Here is a 17,468-nt window from a genome sequence, read left to right as displayed (position 1 = left end):
CCGAAGCGGAGGGGGTGGAAACCAGGATGAGGTCATCAGTCTTGTCTGAATTGAGCTTGAGGCAGCTGTGGGTTTGTCTGAGGGAGAGAATCAGCTGGGTTTCATTGGCTTAGGAGACTAGGTGGAGTCTACGGCTTCTGACGATGGCTGCAAGCGGGGCCATGTAGATGTTGAAGAGGGAGGGGCTCAGGGAGGCTCCCTGGGGCACTCTGCAGCTGATCTTTGTGGGCTGAGTAGAACGGTGGAAGTCTGACTCTGTGTTCAGCTGGTGAGGAAGGGGTATTTCCATTCTAGGGCTTTGTCACGGATGCCGGCGTCATGGAGTCTTGCGCAGAGGGTGTGGTGGAAGACTGTGTCAAATGCAGCCGAGAGGTCCAGGACGATGAGGGCTGCAGTTTCGCCTTGGTCAAGGAGGGTGCAGATGTCATCTATAGCAGTGAGGAGTGCGGTCTCGGTGCTGTGGATGCTTCTGAAGCCCAAATGGTAGAGGTCCAAGATGTGGTTTGTTTTGATGTACTTAGAGTTGGGCCTTCTTGAGGTCTTTGGCTGAGAAGGGGGAGCAGAGAGACGAGTCTGTAGTTCTTGAGGTCTGTCGGGTCGGCATTGGGTTCCCTCTGCATGTTTCCAGTCTGAAGGGAGCAGTTGATGGTGCGGCAGAGTTCGGATGCGATGGAGATGCCGTCTCTGCTGAAGATGTAGTGAGGGCAGGGATCTGAGGGAGCTCCGGAGTGGACGCGCTTCAGGATCCTGAGTGTGTCGTCAGAGGTGAGGGTGGACCAGTTGTGCAGGGTCTAGTGGGTGCGGTGGTTGCGGGTCGGGTGGGTGGGTCTTGGGTTACTAAGCTGTCATAAATCTCCTTGACCTTGCGGTGGAGGAAGGTGGCGAGTTTGTCGCAGAGGCCTGGGGGGGGTTAGGGTAGAGGGGCAGGTGGGAGGGGAATGTCTACTGTCTCCGTGCTGGGTTTGGCGTTTTTTTTTAACACACTTAAGATTTCTTTGCTGTTTTGTGCGTTCCTCTATGGCTGTTTTTTTTCTGATGAGGTGGTGGTGCGCAGTGACAGCGGTTTTGAAGGCTGTGTTCTCTTCAAGATCTTATTGCGCCTCCGTCTTTTCTAGAGCAGTCTGCTGGTGCGTATGGACTCTTGAATGGCGGGAGAGAACCAGCTGGCTTTCTTGGAGGGCCACTTGCCTGAGGGTTTTGTGAGAGGAGTCAGAGTGTTGGCACTGTTGGAAATCCAAAGGTTAAGGTTGCGTGCTTGGGGTAGTCCTGATGAATATGACTATGCTGGAGTATACCACTTTTGAATAATCTTTAATGTTCACCTTGCAATTGCCACTTTGATATTGTGAGACCTCAGTTTGCTGTTGTATGTCACAAAAATACTCACTTTTCCTTTGTGGCCTGGTTCCCTGCATGAAATACATTTACTCCCCTCACATTTGATACAAGAAGTGTTTTTCCACTCCTTTTATTGAATCTTGGAAAAACACAGGTAACTAAGTCAACTTCTTCAAATGGAAATGTGTTAAGGGCTTAGGAAGTGTGGATTAGTTCTTGCGACTACACTGGTCATTGTGTACCTGTAGGTAGGGTTCCCAGATAATTAAGTCCTGTAATTGGCTCACAATATGCAAGGATGTGATTGAGATTAGAAAGGTTGTTTTAAGTGTCAGGCACCAAACCACTGTTTTGTGCAACAATTCAAAGGGATGCCTAATAAACTGTGCTATTATAAGATCCAGGCTCCACGTTAGTTGGAACACTTTTTGTATGCCTACTAGGAGCCTCAATTACTCGGGCAACAAAAACGATTTTTCAATTAAGGTTCCCGGGCCCATACAACTATGGCCTATAAGTGTCCTCAAAGTAGCATAGGACTTTCGAATCAAGAAGGTGCATCAATTATTTGATAACTGAAGTGTCCCCTGGTATGTCAACTAATTTGTTTTCTCTTGTTTACCAGTATCTAAAACTGGTCCACTCAGACAAATGTGGCCAAACTCTAGATCTTCCAAAGCTGAGCAGCCAGTCTAATGTGAACACAACAAGATGATGGACTTAGTGCTGAAACTTTTAAACCACTCACCTCCAGTCAAGAGCTCTGGGTTTAATCCATTGTTCTTTTGCTCATTATGCCGCGCCAGTTTGGACCCAGCTAATTGCAAATCAGTCTTAACCCTGCTCCTCATGAGAACAGTCTAGCCTGAACTGCCAGGCCAGGCCAGGCCAGGTCCCCTCTGGACTGGAAACAAACATCCTGGGACCCGGCTTGGCAGCTCAGGCTGGACTGTTCCCATGAGGAGCAGGGTCAAGACTGATTTGCATATGGCTGATTACCAAACTAAGGCAGCGTAGTGAGACACAGAACAATGGATTTAACACAGATCTCGACTGGGGGTGAAGGTTTCATTCCTTCAGCATTCCGTCCATCATTTGTCACAGCGCCAGGCTAATACTGGCTGATTCTGATTAACACTCTTCTTACCTGCAGGATTAGGCATTCAAAAACTGGTATTTCACTGCTACGTTGGATGCCATCTCGATTAGGTCTGAATACTACCAGGATCTTCTTAACCATGTTTGTCTATTTGAATTTGTTCATAACTACTGGTATCCGTGGGATTGGAGAATGGCACAGAAAACTGCTCCTGGCCAATCTACCTTTTGAGTTTGTTGTCCTGAAAGTAGAATTACTACAATGAGGGCTCCCTTTTGGATTTTCCAACTGTAGATCTTCTGTCCTAGCTTGAATCAGGCATGTCATATGTGTCTAACTGTGTAATCAAGTAAAGCTCAGTGAGGTTGTAGTCTATTTGGATTTGAACACTATTCCCTGTAACTTTCTTGTTACTTCCGTAACCCGATAACTTCCTTGTTCCTTGCATGCGAGGAAGACTGCCTTGAATTGCAACACATTTGTTTAACTACATCTTGTAGTGTCCACAGTCCCCTGACTTTGAGGTCTGCCATGCATCCATTCCACCCTGTGTGGGATGCATCCTTGTTGATGGTCACTGTGGGGACTGGTTGCATAAAATATCCGCTTTAATTTTGTTAACTAATGCCCTCCACTGTAACTATGTGCAATTACCTCATGGCAAACCCTAGATCCTTGTTTAACTACAAAAGAGCTGCTCCTAAAGTGATAACCACTATAAGGCTTGAGTTATATTGTGAGTGGGGACATCACAAAAATTAATGGACTGGTCTCACACACCACCTGGTGTCATGCTTCATCATTGACCAGTCATCGCCCTCTAAAACCTTGGTTTGATAGAGGGCAGGCATACACCTGACGACAGGGATGCATTTCTAAACTAAGTGGGGGCCCGTGTAGGAGTGAGTGGAGATTAAAAATCATTATAGTTATCCTCATTGTGTTTTTTAATGTGAAAGGTAACTATATGATGTTTAAAAGCAGGTGACGATAAGGGGGGGAAATAGTGTCCCCTAACCGTTGTGTTTAGAGGTCGACATGTTTCTGCCGTCTTGGCCCAGGAGGGTCCAGGGCTTTCATCAGGACCTAAATATGTAAATGGGGGGCTCCGTTCTTACCAAAAGTGGCAAGAGTGTACCACTGTGTGGGCGTGATCACTGTCACACTCCACAATTGGATGGCTCCTAGATTCAAGCCTGTAAAAGAAAGTGTAGGGAGAGAAAAAATATATAACAGACCGTAGTAGTGGCGAATAACTGAACTCAATACATGCACTGATCCAGTTTCTGTGTGAGTGACTACTCATGTGACATGTGCCACTCAATTTGTGTACATGATGGGGATGCAAAGGTGAGAGCACGTGTCTCACTGTTCTTACCCTAAAAACCAAAGCTACTGGCCCCATGGGAGGAGGTGAGGGGAAACACCTGTTTGTCAGAAACTGTGGAAAAAACATAGATTACAGCTGGCGTGAGAATTATGGTTTTTCAAGTACAAACACACAGACCATTCATCCTCAATTGTGCTAATTGCCCCAAAGTACTTTCATTCAACCCGATCTCATTCACACCCTTACTGCCTCAAGGAGAGTTTCCTGCGTGAATCCTAGGCGACTGCTCCCGTTCCTCCCCGGTGTAGGACTGGGTGGAGAGCCGTTGTGCTTTTATAGTCTGCTCACTTAAGCAAATTGGTTTTAAGTGGTGCTAAGTGAAATCAGGTGCGTGGTTTCCTGTGTCCCTGGAGGGGAAGCCTGATTCATCCATGGCCGCACTGGGCACATGCTCAGTGTGAATAAACCCGGAGCACTACTTCCTGTGTCCTGAAGCGCGAGTGGCTGGTTTCAAAATGGTGGAGTTACGCACATGCTCAGATTAGAGAAGTGAAGCGCGTGACGGAAATCACTGAGGATACGTGCGCGGTGGTCCATGCCCTACGCGACAGTGCCTAGCTTTCTCCATGAGATGTTGTATTGTTTTTAGCCATTTGCGCTGTCTCGCGACAGTTCGCGCCCGCAGTGACGTCATGCGTCGCGCGATCACGTCTTTCTTCTTGCGGTCATGCACCGCGAGACAACTGAAAACAAGATGGCCGCGCCCGCGAGCAACCGCATGGGTAAGTTGGCGAGCCGCAACCATGCAGAAAATCTTTTGAACATGCGGGAAAAAAACTTCCGCATCTTCGCGATATTTCCGCGTGTTTGCGATAATTAACATTTTCGCGATAATTTGCGAAAGTGGATTTCGCAAATTCCGCCCAGAATGCCCTGGACCCTCCTGGGCCAAGACGGCAGAAACATGTCGACCTCTAAACACAACGGTTAGGGGACACTAATTCCCCGACATACCGTCACCTGCTTTTAAACATCATATAGTTACCTTTCACATTAAAAAACACAATGAGGATAACTATAATGATTTTTAAGCTCACTCATACATGGGCCCCCACTTAGTTTAGAAGTGCATCCCTGTCATCAGGTGTATGCCCGCCCTCTATCAAACCAAGGTTTTAGAGGACGAGGACTGGTCAATGATGAAGCATGACACCAGGTGGTGTGTGAGACCTGTCCGTTACTTTTTGTGAGATGTCACCACTCACAATATAACTCAAACCTTATAGCGGTTATCACTTTCGGAGCAGCTCTTTTGTGGTTAAACATTCATTCATAGTTGGAGGTTGCTAGCTCCTAAAACCCTGTGCCTCTTGTTCCCTCCTCCACACAGTGTGGAGCTCATGTGTTTTTGAAACCCTAGATCCTCCAAATTGTCTGACTCACAAACCACACCTGCGTACGCTCTCCATATGTAACCCAGAAAAAGTAGTAAGAGGATACATGATGCCATTATACATAATATATACTCCACAGTATTCACTCTGAGATTTTGAAGTCTGATAAAGGTGTCAGTGCTTTCAGATCTACAGCATTGTTATCACTTCCAAAGTGTTGTCATTTTCGATTTTTGTGTCTTGACAAACACGTTCAAGAACCTTAAATCGGTTATGTTAGGCTCGGTTTCAGGATTAGGAAGCAGATACAGTAAATCTCTAGAGTGCATTCTTCCAGTGGTAATTTCCCTATTACCCACTTTTTCTTTCAGTTGTTGCATCACTTCCTGTCCCAACAGTCTAAGGTTGGTTGGTTCTGCAGCCTCTATTTTTTGTTGATGTTGGAGTGTATTTTAAGCAATTATATGCAGTAGCCAAGCATTACGATATTTAGAACCCAACTATTATAATGGTAGCAAATGGGATCACATTGCACATTCAAAAAGGGTGGTAAGAAGAAAGAAAATATTTGATTTGAAAAACTGCGATTGATATTACTGAGCAATTATATTGTGCTCGATCATTAAAGCATTCATTCCCCCACCTACAGATGCTACAAGAATGACCAAGGAGAGACCTTCACAGTACAGTACTCAATCCAAATGTGATACAGTTCTTAATATTGTAGTACTTGACTTATCGATGGTGACTGGATGCAACCAACATTTGTTGCTGTGTTAGATCTGGCGTCCTTGGTGTGGTTTTCCCCTAACATTTTGCCTTCAACCTTCCCGTTTTGCTGACTTTGGTTCTGCTTTCTTTAGTACTTTGCACACTTCACCACTGCTAATCAGTGCTAAAGTGCTTGAGTTCTCCTTAAAACATGGTAGAATTGGCTGATACCCAATTGGCATATTTAATTTACTTGTGCGTGCCTAGTAGAATAGCACTACCTTTGTCCAGGGCCTGTAAATTAAATGCTACTGGGGGCCTGCCGCACTGATTGTACCACCCACTTAAGAAGCACTTTAAATACATCTCAGGTCTGCCACTGCAGCTTTTGTATGCAGTTTGTCAACTGCCATGTCGATCTGACAAAATAAATCTTTTGCCAGGCCCAAACCTTCCTTTTTAATATATATATGTCACCCCTAGGGTAGGCCCTAGGCAGCGCGGAGGGCCTGCTGTTTAAGTTTTACACGTCCTGGTAGTGAAAAATGCTTACATTCGTTTTTCACTACTGCAATGCTTACCTCTCCAATGGGAGCAGGTACCCTGTTCATGTTTAAGGTCTTTGGACTTGTAATGAAAATTATTCTCATGGTGAAGCTGATTTTAATTAACAACTTTGAAATTTTTTAGAAAGTTAGTATTTTCCTGCTTTAGCCATGAGGTGCCTGCAGCCTGTCTCTGATTCACATAAGTGGGTATAGCTGACAGTTGGGCTTTGTGCATTCCGCCTAGCACGCACCAATAGAGAGATTAGGTGTGCCTGGATGGGCCATTACTGGAAGGATGGAGGACAGAGCTGGGCACAGCCCTACTTATACCTGAATAGACTGCCCTGCACCTACACAAAGGGCTTCATACTCCCTATAGTTAGTCTGAAGCCAGGCCAGGCAAGGCAGGATGCTTAGGTACTTCAAAGGGAAACCTTCAGAAGCTTCTACCACTTCAAAGGAAGGCCCAGGTATAGATATTGGAGCCCAGACAACAACTCTAGTATACTCCTGGACCTGTGAATTCTGCCAGGAAGGAGGACTGTTGTGCTGCTCAAAGAACGGCCACTCTGCTAGACTGTTGCCCCTAAGGACTGCTTTCCCACTGTGCTGCCCTCTTGCCTGTAGGGGAAAGGATTGTACCTGCATCTTTAGAACCCAGGACCCTCAAAACCTCCAAGGGCTAGATGGCTAACCTAACCTCCTGACTAGAGCCTCAGGGGCAGAAGGCTCAAATCACCTTGAAGTCAACACCTGAACTTTGCCATCAGTGAGTCCTACTCTGCCAAGTGGTGGCACCTCAGTCCTGGACCACTGCAAACACATCTCCTTTGCTGTGCAGCACATTCCCAAGCAGAACTGATGTATTGCCTCTGCTGTGAGGATTCTTCCAGCGCAAGAGCTCTCTGCATCGACCTTGTTGCCTGCATCGGAACCGCAGCTGTGCAAAGCTTCATAGATGCAGGCTCTCGTATCGCAAATTGCTTGTTGACGGCAGCCTCTACAGCGATGCAAGTTCTTGCATCACAGCCCCTTGGAAACGACCCATCACCTGAACGGTGGACTTCGCATCGCAACTCTTACTCAATGGGATTCTCAACAATTTTGCAGGACCTCGCACCGTAGTTTCTCGGACCCGATGCATCACTTCAGCTGCGCGACGCATCCTTGCCACAGGACCTCGCAATACTCCGCACTCTGGATTTTAGGTACTCTTCTCCAGCGGGCCTAACTGGGTTCCCTGTATCTGGCCCGTGCTCCTTCGCAGTCGGCCTGAACTTGTGACTATATGCCAGTATGGCGTGACTAGCTATCCACAGTTAGCACTTTTTGGCACTATTTTTTCTGAAATCGTTAAAATTGCATATCTTCAGTTCTATTGATTGGATTTTTGTTGTTTTTGTCTGGACCTATTAATTTAAAATTGTTGTCTTTTTAATATTGGAGTGGGATTTTTCTGGGGTTGAGTTTTCACTTTATTACTGTTTGAAGTGCTGCATAAATACTTCACAAATTACCTCCAAGTTAAGCCTGACTGCTCTGTGCCAAACTACCAGAGGGGTGAGCACAGGTTAATTTGGGGTTGCTTGTGTCTCCCTCTGACAAGGATTATGGTTGATGCAGAGTCTGGTTTCAACCCCCCAAAACAACAAACCCAATTTTTCACACACAATAAGTCAACACAGGTTTCAACCATGGAACTTTATCAAGGCTATACAGCAGAGTTCCAATTGTAGGACCTTTCATAGCAGAAAGATTAGTGTGCAGTCTCAAGTAATTGTAGCCTAAAGGTGGATAGTGGTAAAAGATATGTAGTGGCCAATGTGTAATGTATAAGGGCAGTACCCACCGACAAGGCAAAAGGAGGATATAATTAAGTGATGCACCAATGTCTTTAATAGAAAGAGTAGAGAATTCTACCAAAGAAGCAATTGGTTGTTAATGCTGAAGGTAGGCTAAAAAAGCCTGGTGTTATACGAGAAGGCGGAAGGGGGAGGAACAGCATATATGTTTGAGATTTTCTTGTGAAAATGTCTCGAGAGATTGGCACAGTTTCAGAGAGGCAGTTTTGGCATTTCTAACTGCCAATGGGAAAAAGAGGAAAATATTTCACAAGGAGAGTTGTTCAAGATTCAATAGCATCAGTGTAGTAGGAGATCTAGGTCATGCACTTAAGTTCTTCCATTTTCTGTTCAGAAGCTTACAGCACTTGGCCTAAAGGAGGTCATCTGTATGCCAGGTCTTGTGGTTGGCATAAACAACAAAGCACACACAGTGTGCGTAGTATAGAGAGAATATGGCCAAAGTAAAATCAACTGAAGTCTAGCAACTCTAAAGGCAGTGATGAGCTACCCTGCTGCAGGCTCTTACTGGGAAGAAAAAGCAGTTAAATGTGAACACACAAAAACAGAAGTGAAACACACCGACTGTGCAATGGCAATGAGCAAGGTAAAAACTGGTCATCTACCCTCTACTGGTTTTAAATGTTCAGGGTGATCCGAGTAATAATGATTTATGAGGGGTATCAGATTTGGTCGTAGACTGGTTACAACCTCTCTACCTCTGGCCCAGATGGGGTGTCTCCCTCATGCAGTCTGCTGTGACTGTGGACTTGTTGCTTTATGCGGTTTCCTGATGGGCATGTGTTTGTTGCGGTTGTTGGAAGGTCGGATGTCACAAACATGTACTGGCGGTTAGTGCATCTCTCATAAAGGAGACCTTAGCTTGCAATGCAGTTGTTGCTTTTGCAGTATTATCATTTTTCATTGTTTTAGGAATCCATAAACCTCTGGCCCAAATAGATTCTTCCCTGTAAAGGGCATGTTTATCACTGTTGCTTGGAATTCCGGTTTGAAGATTGAAATCGTGAGCCCAGCAGGTATCCTTTGTCTGGTGCCAATGTATAACTGCCTGCTAGCCTTGTCTGCAGTACCACCAAAGAATTTTAGGCATGTTCTACCACTAGTCTTTCACTCTGCACTCACAGCCAATGCTCTCTTCAGTAATTGCTAGGGTAGGGCAGTAACTCCTGAGCAATACATTGGAATCCTTTCCATGCCGTTGTGCGGATGCTCCTCTTGTCATTGTTTGGACTAAGGCCTTCAAACTTTGGCTATTCCTATTTTGCAGATGTGAAGTGAATTAAGATGTGTTTACCCTTTTCTCTAGGTATGGTGTCTATCAAGAAGTTCCCAGACACATTGATCTTTGTGAATATTGGATCTTTGCTTGAAGGTCTGTATGTATCTCCAGTCCAAGGGTTACTGCCTTCGAAGAAGTCTGTTCTTTAAGGCTAACCCATGCAAAAACAAAACTAGTATTTACAGCTGCATAAAGGACGCATCTTGTCCCAAACAGCATAAGTACCAATGAATCAGAATTATTCCAAATGAACTGTTTTGCATGAGCATGAACAAGCCTACCATCTAATTCTAGGTTTTCAAAAATCCCACTACATCGTTCCTCCCCAGTGGAAAAGTGAATACCTAAAAACGTTCTTTGCAGGCTCCATAGCTCTTTACTAAATTCTAGTTATAAACTTAGACTTCTCACAATCACTAGCTGGTGCTATAAAGAGCTGGTGTTGATAGGGTTGATAATAAACTGATATGGCTTAGAGCTTAATAGTATTTTGGCACAATAGACAGTTCTATGAGACAGTCCTGCTTACCAACTTATGTACTCTATCTGGAATATTTATGAATTAAGAAAATTATCCCAATGTATGATCTATACAAATTAGGTGGGTGTAGGGTAGTCATGTGAATTGTCAGACCAATTAATTGAATGTAGAGAAGTTGAAAGTGTTACCCTCTTAATAATTGATCGACTGCTAAATAAGAAACTGGAGATTATTGTATTAAATTGTATTAAATTTTATTTTGCATTTACATTGAATCCATGTTTATGATGTGGGTACTTTTCAGGGGACAAGACCTGGCACTGAAAAAGCACAAACATGACTACTCAATGTTCAATTCACAAGAAGAAACACTAAGCTAAAATAGCATTTAAACCCAATGCTAGAGAGTACATAGTTCGGTTAAGTTCTAATAGCTGATTAAATGTGTCAGTAGAGCACTGGTAAAGTCTAGTACCCTAATATTAAAAGGTAGTTTCTGCAGCTGAAAAAAATACTCAAATGCTTAGATCATTGGCAGCTGAAGGAGATAAGAGGCCAAGAATGCATCATAGGTTTTTGGAACAAGGGTTAAAAGGAGAAGACCATTGGAGGATAATAATTTTAACTTGTGTAACATTATTGCTGGACTTGCTCAGTTTCAAAGCGTTGTCTGTAGCGCACAAAAGATACCTGTTCTGTATCACTTACCTTAGGTTCACTTAAAAAACAGTATAGGGCCTGAATAACATCTGCAGCATGGACTCCATTGTGATACGGATTTTGACTGTGATAATCATCTTGTACCGCAACTGAACACAAAACAAACGGTGTGATATTTAATAAATGCAATAAATATATGAATGTACAAGCAAACTACTTCTAAAATGGTTTCTTGAAACAGATTTGTGCAAGAAAGGAAATACATTTTAACCTCTTCCATACCTCCACCCGCATGCAATTCTTCAATAAGGAAATTAGGTATATACTGGATGCAATAGAAATGTATTAATTAAAATAAAAAGTTTCATAATGAAGATCTTCATAATGCCAAACCTAAAACAGATGGGAGGTTTGATGTTTGTGGGGACAAAGGGTGAAAATGAAAAGCAAAGTTATTTATTTGTAAACCCAGTTCTCCATTATCAGGTTTTCCCTGAATTAATGAACTCTGAATAGATTTGCCTATTCGTGGAATCTCAGAGCACCTAACAAAAGGCTCTCGCTAATGTTTTTTAAATAATGCCTTTGTTAATGACAACTTTTCTTTAAAAGAAAAAACAGATTACAATTTCAAATTGACACTCATTTTGAAAAAGAAATGTGATGAAAGTAGGACCTGATTTCATGGTTATCCCCACTGCTGGTGTCATTGTTTTCTGACTAGTCTGACTAGGATCCTGCTAATCAGGACCCCAGTCACTGTGATCTCTCCCTAATCTGGACTGTGGCAAGTACTTTGGTACCTTCCCAATTGGCTCCTGGTGTACCTTCCTAAGTCCCTAGTATATAGTACTAAGGTACCCAGGGCATAGGTACACCAGGAGTCTTCCATGGGCTGCAGCATGCATTATGCCACCCATGAGAGACCACTCAAACTGACTACAGGTCTGCCATTGCAGACTGTGTGAGCACCACTCACAACAGATAAAACTTTCGTTATATCGGAGGTCACTGCACTGAAAATCTAAAAGACACCTCTAAGGCAGGCCTTTCAGTCGTGAATGCAGGGTGCTAGGCTATAAGTGTGAGGGTGCCCTGTATGAGCAGGACAGCCCCTATAAACCCAGGAGTCGATTCTCCAGGCTTTGTAAGTGCGGTCAGCCATTTTGTACATATAGTGGACGTCAAGTCAATTATGGAGAAGTCTAACTATATACTGACTGCACCCAAACCGGTCATGTTTGGGAACAAACATGTTGGAATCCTACCCCAACACAGATTCCGGTGTTGGATGCAGGATCTTATGTACTGGGGGCTGCCCTAGGGACCCCCCCACCCCTGTATTCCCAGTACCCGACTTTCAGGGTCTAACAGCAGGCTAGTGCTGCTGCCGACCACAGACTTGATTCTGCCCTCTGGTCGCGGAGCTAGAGCAGGGGAAGATAGCACAATAGGTTTCCTGTCACAGGCAGGTCTGACCACCTCCCAGACAGGACTTGGTGTACTGGGGGCAGGGGTGGGGGTGCTTGCCAGTGCCACCAGACTGCTTTGAAGTGCACATTTGGTGCCCTCCTTGCATACTTCAGTTGAAACCAGTTAAGGGAGCTGATGTCTCCCGCTCTGGCAATAAACTAGACAAAGGACATGGAAGTAACTTCTCCTCTGTCTAGCCCCTCCTCTGGGTCGGACTTCTGAATTATCCCAACCCTTTCCTTAGGGTACTTAAGGGCTTACCTGTGGGTGGCTGTTCAGATTTGTCATGGGACAAGATTCAGATCCGAAACCACTTCCACTTCAACCGTCTGGGCACCTTGGACTACGCTGGACTTCGTGTGGAACAAAGACTGCATCAAGGAAGAATCCTGCTGTTCCTGGTCTCGTCGTCCTGCCAGTCTTCTGCGTTGTCTGTGCCTGTGCTTCATCCCGTTTCTTCTACAGGCCTGTGGACATCCAAGACACCTGAAGTAATCTCCCTTTGAGTGAGGAGACACTTCCCTGCATCTCAAGGAACTGCAACGAAGTGGACTGGTCTGCTGCTCCTGAGGTCTCACGTACTCTGAATGGCTCCACAACATAGCTGGTGGTTCTGCAACTCGAGGCCCGCACTGTCTTCTCACTGAGTTTGAGGACAGTATCCCTAGTCTGAACAGAATCCCTGTGCACTGCGTCGACTTGCCTTTGCCAAGGCTTGTGGACTCTGTCCTCCAAAGATCTTTTGAGCTACAAGAAGCTCCAGCCTCCAGCATCTGTTGTTGCAAAGATCTTAGTCCTCAACGCATCCTCTGCACTGTGGGCCTGCATCCTAGGTAAGCTGCTCGGGATCCTCTTGCAACTCCTGTGTCTGTGGCATTTGGGTCCTCTTGAAGGTAATTTTTGGCTTCAGTGTGCTTCCCTGCTTGCTTGGGGCTTGCTCTGACTCTCCGGCATTTGGTGAGTCCCCTAGACCTTGCTGATCCCGAAACTCCGTTTACCACGTCTGTTGCTGCTGTCAAGGCTGGTTGGTGCTCCCGTCGGACACTGACCCCCCTCCAACTCACCCTGGTTCTTGACTTCCGATGTGGAACAGCTCGTGAACGTCTCCTGGTCTTTCTCAGCTTCGCCTGGTTCTCACACCCTGCTGCGACAAGGTCACCGTCGACTCTCCTGCATCTTCTGTCATCTGTGCTCATTGGTCTTCCGTGCCTGCTGGTCACTACAGAGTGGCAGACTGTCCCCTCTGCTTGAATGTACTTCTCTTCAAGAAACCATCCTTGGATACCACCAGACTCTTTCACCTTCGCCAGCGGCATCTACACTGAAGTCCTCCAATGTGGTCTACGGCGGTTTTCAACATCACTTCGCACCTATGCACCCGGCTTCTGTAGTGTAGTTCCTATATCCCCGATAGGCTCTGCGCATTGGAATAACATACATTATAGATTTGACATAGGACTACGGTCAGTATGTCTCTATCGAGTATATTAAACTTAATTACTTGTGTGTGCCAGCTAACTCAGAGGTCACTAGAAACTTATAGAATATATAAGAAGGGATTAGTCTCTGACAACCGCATAAACATGACAACTTTGTTTCCTTTTAGAATCGGAACAGTCTCAGAATCGTGGAAACAATAGATAACAGTTTCACTCAGTCAATCGTGCATGCTTTGTTTCTACAGAGTTGCACCGAAATAGAGAGACAGGCATTTCAATAAAGGTTTATTGAACAGTCTTATTTCTCATGCAAGAGATATGAATTGCTACAATTGTAAGACAGACTGCGAAGTACAATATGTACGAGGTTAGTAGTAAGATAAAATAATACTGCAATAGCATGGTTTGTAGCCATGACATATCAAAATACATACATAAATAACATAAGTTAAAATGTGATAGTCATCTGATGCTTCTAAATTGTTCTACCCCAGTGTACCCAACCTAAATTCAGGACGAGGGTTGAAGTAGGTGCCGTTTCTAAAGTATAGGTAGCTATATTTTAGTTCAGCCAAGAGTTGCCAAAAATTTCTCTAAGTTCTTAATCAGCTCCATACCTTAGAATGAGAGAGGTTGAAATCTTTTTTCTGGACTAGATAGTCAAACCCCCCTCAAGGGAAGTCAGAGAGCACTGGAGCTGGATTCTCTGAGAGGAGGATGGCAGCGTCAGGTCAGTGCATCAGGCTGGAACTCGATCTCCTTCCGAACTTGCTGCGGCAAACTGCGTAGTCTGGGTTGGATCGAATCCTCCGGGAACCGCAATTTGCCAAGGCAAGTGCTGGTATATTTATACCTTGGAGGTGTCTAGGAATGCCAGTATTGACGTAAAAGTCGGGCAGAGGAACGTCATGAATGAACCCCTAAGGAATAGATGTTCATGCATACCTAATGAGCTCTTGGAGAAATCAATATTCAAGCTGAGGGAAATTCCTAAAGGCTTAAGGGTCTGGTTTTCCAAGAATTCGTTGTGACGTGGATGGACGGATGTAGGTGGCCATGCCAGTATTTGGTTTGTACGGACAATGTCTAAATAAGGGTCGGATTTCTATGTCCAAGTAAGGGCAATGTGAATTGTACCTATATAAGGGCATAAATCTGGAAACCTATATACGGAATTTAAATTTGCACACAACACCCACTCCAGTTTCGTATGAATGATGTTACTAAATCCTAAACGTTCTAAACATATCTTAAAACAGAGTATCGCATGGGTTTGTTAAAATAAGCTAAAAACATATCTAAAACATAGGTCCTAAAAATACACTACAAAACCATTGCTATGCATAAAGTGTTGTACATATTAAAGGTAATGTTCCATTCTAAGCATAGAATCACATTGGAATGCTAAATGAATGAACCAAAATATATACATGTGATGAAATTGCTCGTAAATACAGAAGAAAAAAGGGGCCGAAACCATTTCATATCAGGTTAAACAAGTCAAAATGTTATTCATGACAAGGTGGCATACTGTCCTTGGAAGTGTTATCAAAGAATTCTGTTCTCTATGAATAGTTCTACTATAAGCAGATTACTGTGCCAAAAAATGAAAAATACAATTTTAGGACGGGAAGAAAAAAAATATAATCATAGAAAAAGTTCCAAAGTCAGTATCACGTTTGAAAAAGAATGAAGGCCAAATTCAGAGTCTCTCCGGAACACTGTGTGCTTGAATCAAAAGTTAGTGTTTGGAGATGGAGAAAACATAACATTTTCTAATCCTGTAGACAAGTCGTCTACCGTTGTGGGTGAGAGTTGGAATACCTCGTGTAGAAGATAAACAGCACATAGATGCGAACTATCGACCTCAGCATGGGAAGCTGGGAATGTCCGGATTGGATGTTACCTGCGTGCCTGGTGTTTCCTCTCGTACCTCAGCAGTAGCATGTTGAGTCTGAGAGATCTCAATGAATGCCGCCATCAGGATTGGTAACCGCTGGGGACAACACATAGCATGGGCAGTTATCGGGTCCAGCAGAGTATCGATATCCGTAGGCATGACTGATGGGAGTGTCAGACAAATGTCCAGCACGCATTCTTCACAGCATAGTAGGCAGCGTAGAACAGGGAAGGTGCAATCTTGCCAGATTGGTCTGAATGACAGAAACCAAGTGGTGTTTAACTCTCGTAGACGAGGCAAACCCAGAATTTGGACAATGCGCGAACGTCACTTCATCTCCAATAGAGTTCTTTCCATGGTGAACTGGGTGTCGCTGGTGATTTGGCTTGCCATATCATAGCAGTAGGAGCAAAAATAGTATTCCTGCAAGGAGTGCTAAAAGGAGCGGCAGTCCGCCAAACACAGAGTGCACGAAGTTAGGAAAAATTCCGAGGACTGCTTGAAAAGGTGCTAACAGTCCTGCACACATGTTCTTAAATACATGCACAATACCACTCGTATCAGACATGTTTAAGATACGACCTAACATTTCTGAGAAATGCACAGGGCAGTTTGTATACAAAAGGGTATGTATCTCTGCAGAAGTCCTTGCAACTTGGAGATCATAGGTTTCTTTGGCAGAGGTCAAAGGCACAGTTTTTTGTAAAAGAATAGCTTTCATTCTGCTTAGAGTATCAACTCGTATAGAAGAGATATTCAGTGAAGGCCATAAAGGCGACTCCCTGACTATGTCTATTTGGGGAAACAAGACCTGCATACAGCAAGTGACCCTGGATGTAACCGTTACTAGATATGGGATACCTGGCAGCATGCCACAGCAGCTGTGATCATTCAACATAATGTAACTCCCATTTGAAAGTTATCCAAAGATTCGATTAATCACTGCTGCCGGTGAACCGTGCAGGTGGCAGGATAAGTTTATAGTGGAACCGTCACAGGCCCGGTCAAAGGAGAGAACCGCTTAGTGCGTGTTCACAGTTTTCACCGCTAAGTAACACTTCACGTCCCCCCACTCCAACATGTGTGTGTGTAAGGTATATACCAGGATGTCTTGATGTATTCTTTATCCAACCTTTCATATTTGCCTGCTGGTATATTTTTTAGGCAATACTGAAAATGGAAAGTCATAACAGGCAGAGTAATTTTACCATGTATGATCCACTCAGTAGCTGGTTTTTCTGCCACTGTGAATGGTAATTTCTGCAGTTTTTCAATGCTCAGCACCGTATAGTCTGCTCCCCTTTGTGCCAGTTTAATCTGTCTATCAGTGAAATTGAATTCTGCAAACAGTGACGTAGTTTTGATTAAACGCGAAGGCACATAGCCAGAACGCAGGTTTTGAAGCGCCAGCCTAATAGCATGATAGAACGTAGCTGTGACTGACCATGTTGTAACATGACCAAGTCTTGTTCCATGATGTCTATGACAGAGGATACAATGCTGTCCAAAGAATATATCCTGGACGACCGCCGTTAACACATTGTCTACTACAAAGAGCGATTTCTCTAAATTAATACGATCAATTTCTCGTATTTGTTCTGCAGTCTCTGCTTGGGTGACCTTCCATGCTTCATTATAAGCAGCGTAGATACCGGCATATATGAAACGTTTTTGACGCGGTTTTCTTGGTCCTAGCAAGAATTCCCTAAAGTCTGCGCCTTCTTGAAGTAAAGTTAAGTGTTGCTTTACATCCTCTTGTGTAGCTTTCTGTAACCAATCAAGGCAAAGTTTCCCTACATCTGTAAGTTGTTACTACCCCCGGATGCTGTCTTTGGACAGAACGTGGGTCTGGCCTATGAAAGGTAAAACCTTGTGTTTTGTTCAGAAATCTATCTTGACAATTGTTTGTGTCTAAGGGCCAGAGCAACCATTTTTTCCATTCAGGATCTGATCT

General features: G+C 44.3%; 1 protein-coding gene across 2 annotated transcripts in view; it reads right to left on the bottom strand.

Annotated features, from left to right (window-relative positions):
* Nucleotides 1-17,468, bottom strand: part of PDE7A (phosphodiesterase 7A) — a 1,104,576-nt gene that overhangs the window by 428,513 nt on the left and 658,595 nt on the right. For both annotated transcript variants that reach the window (XM_085605526.1, XM_085605527.1), the window contains exon 8: nt 10,751-10,851. In XM_085605526.1, coding sequence (XP_085461652.1) covers nt 10,751-10,851 — 101 coding nt within the window. The remainder of the gene's footprint in view (nt 1-10,750; nt 10,852-17,468) is intronic.

This window comes from Triturus cristatus, chromosome 5_1 (genome assembly GCF_964204655.1).
Source record: "Triturus cristatus chromosome 5_1, aTriCri1.1, whole genome shotgun sequence".
Lineage (NCBI taxonomy): Eukaryota > Metazoa > Chordata > Amphibia > Caudata > Salamandridae > Triturus > Triturus cristatus.
The sequence above is the reverse complement of the archived record's forward strand: the minus strand, read 5'-3'. Positions and strand labels throughout refer to the sequence as shown.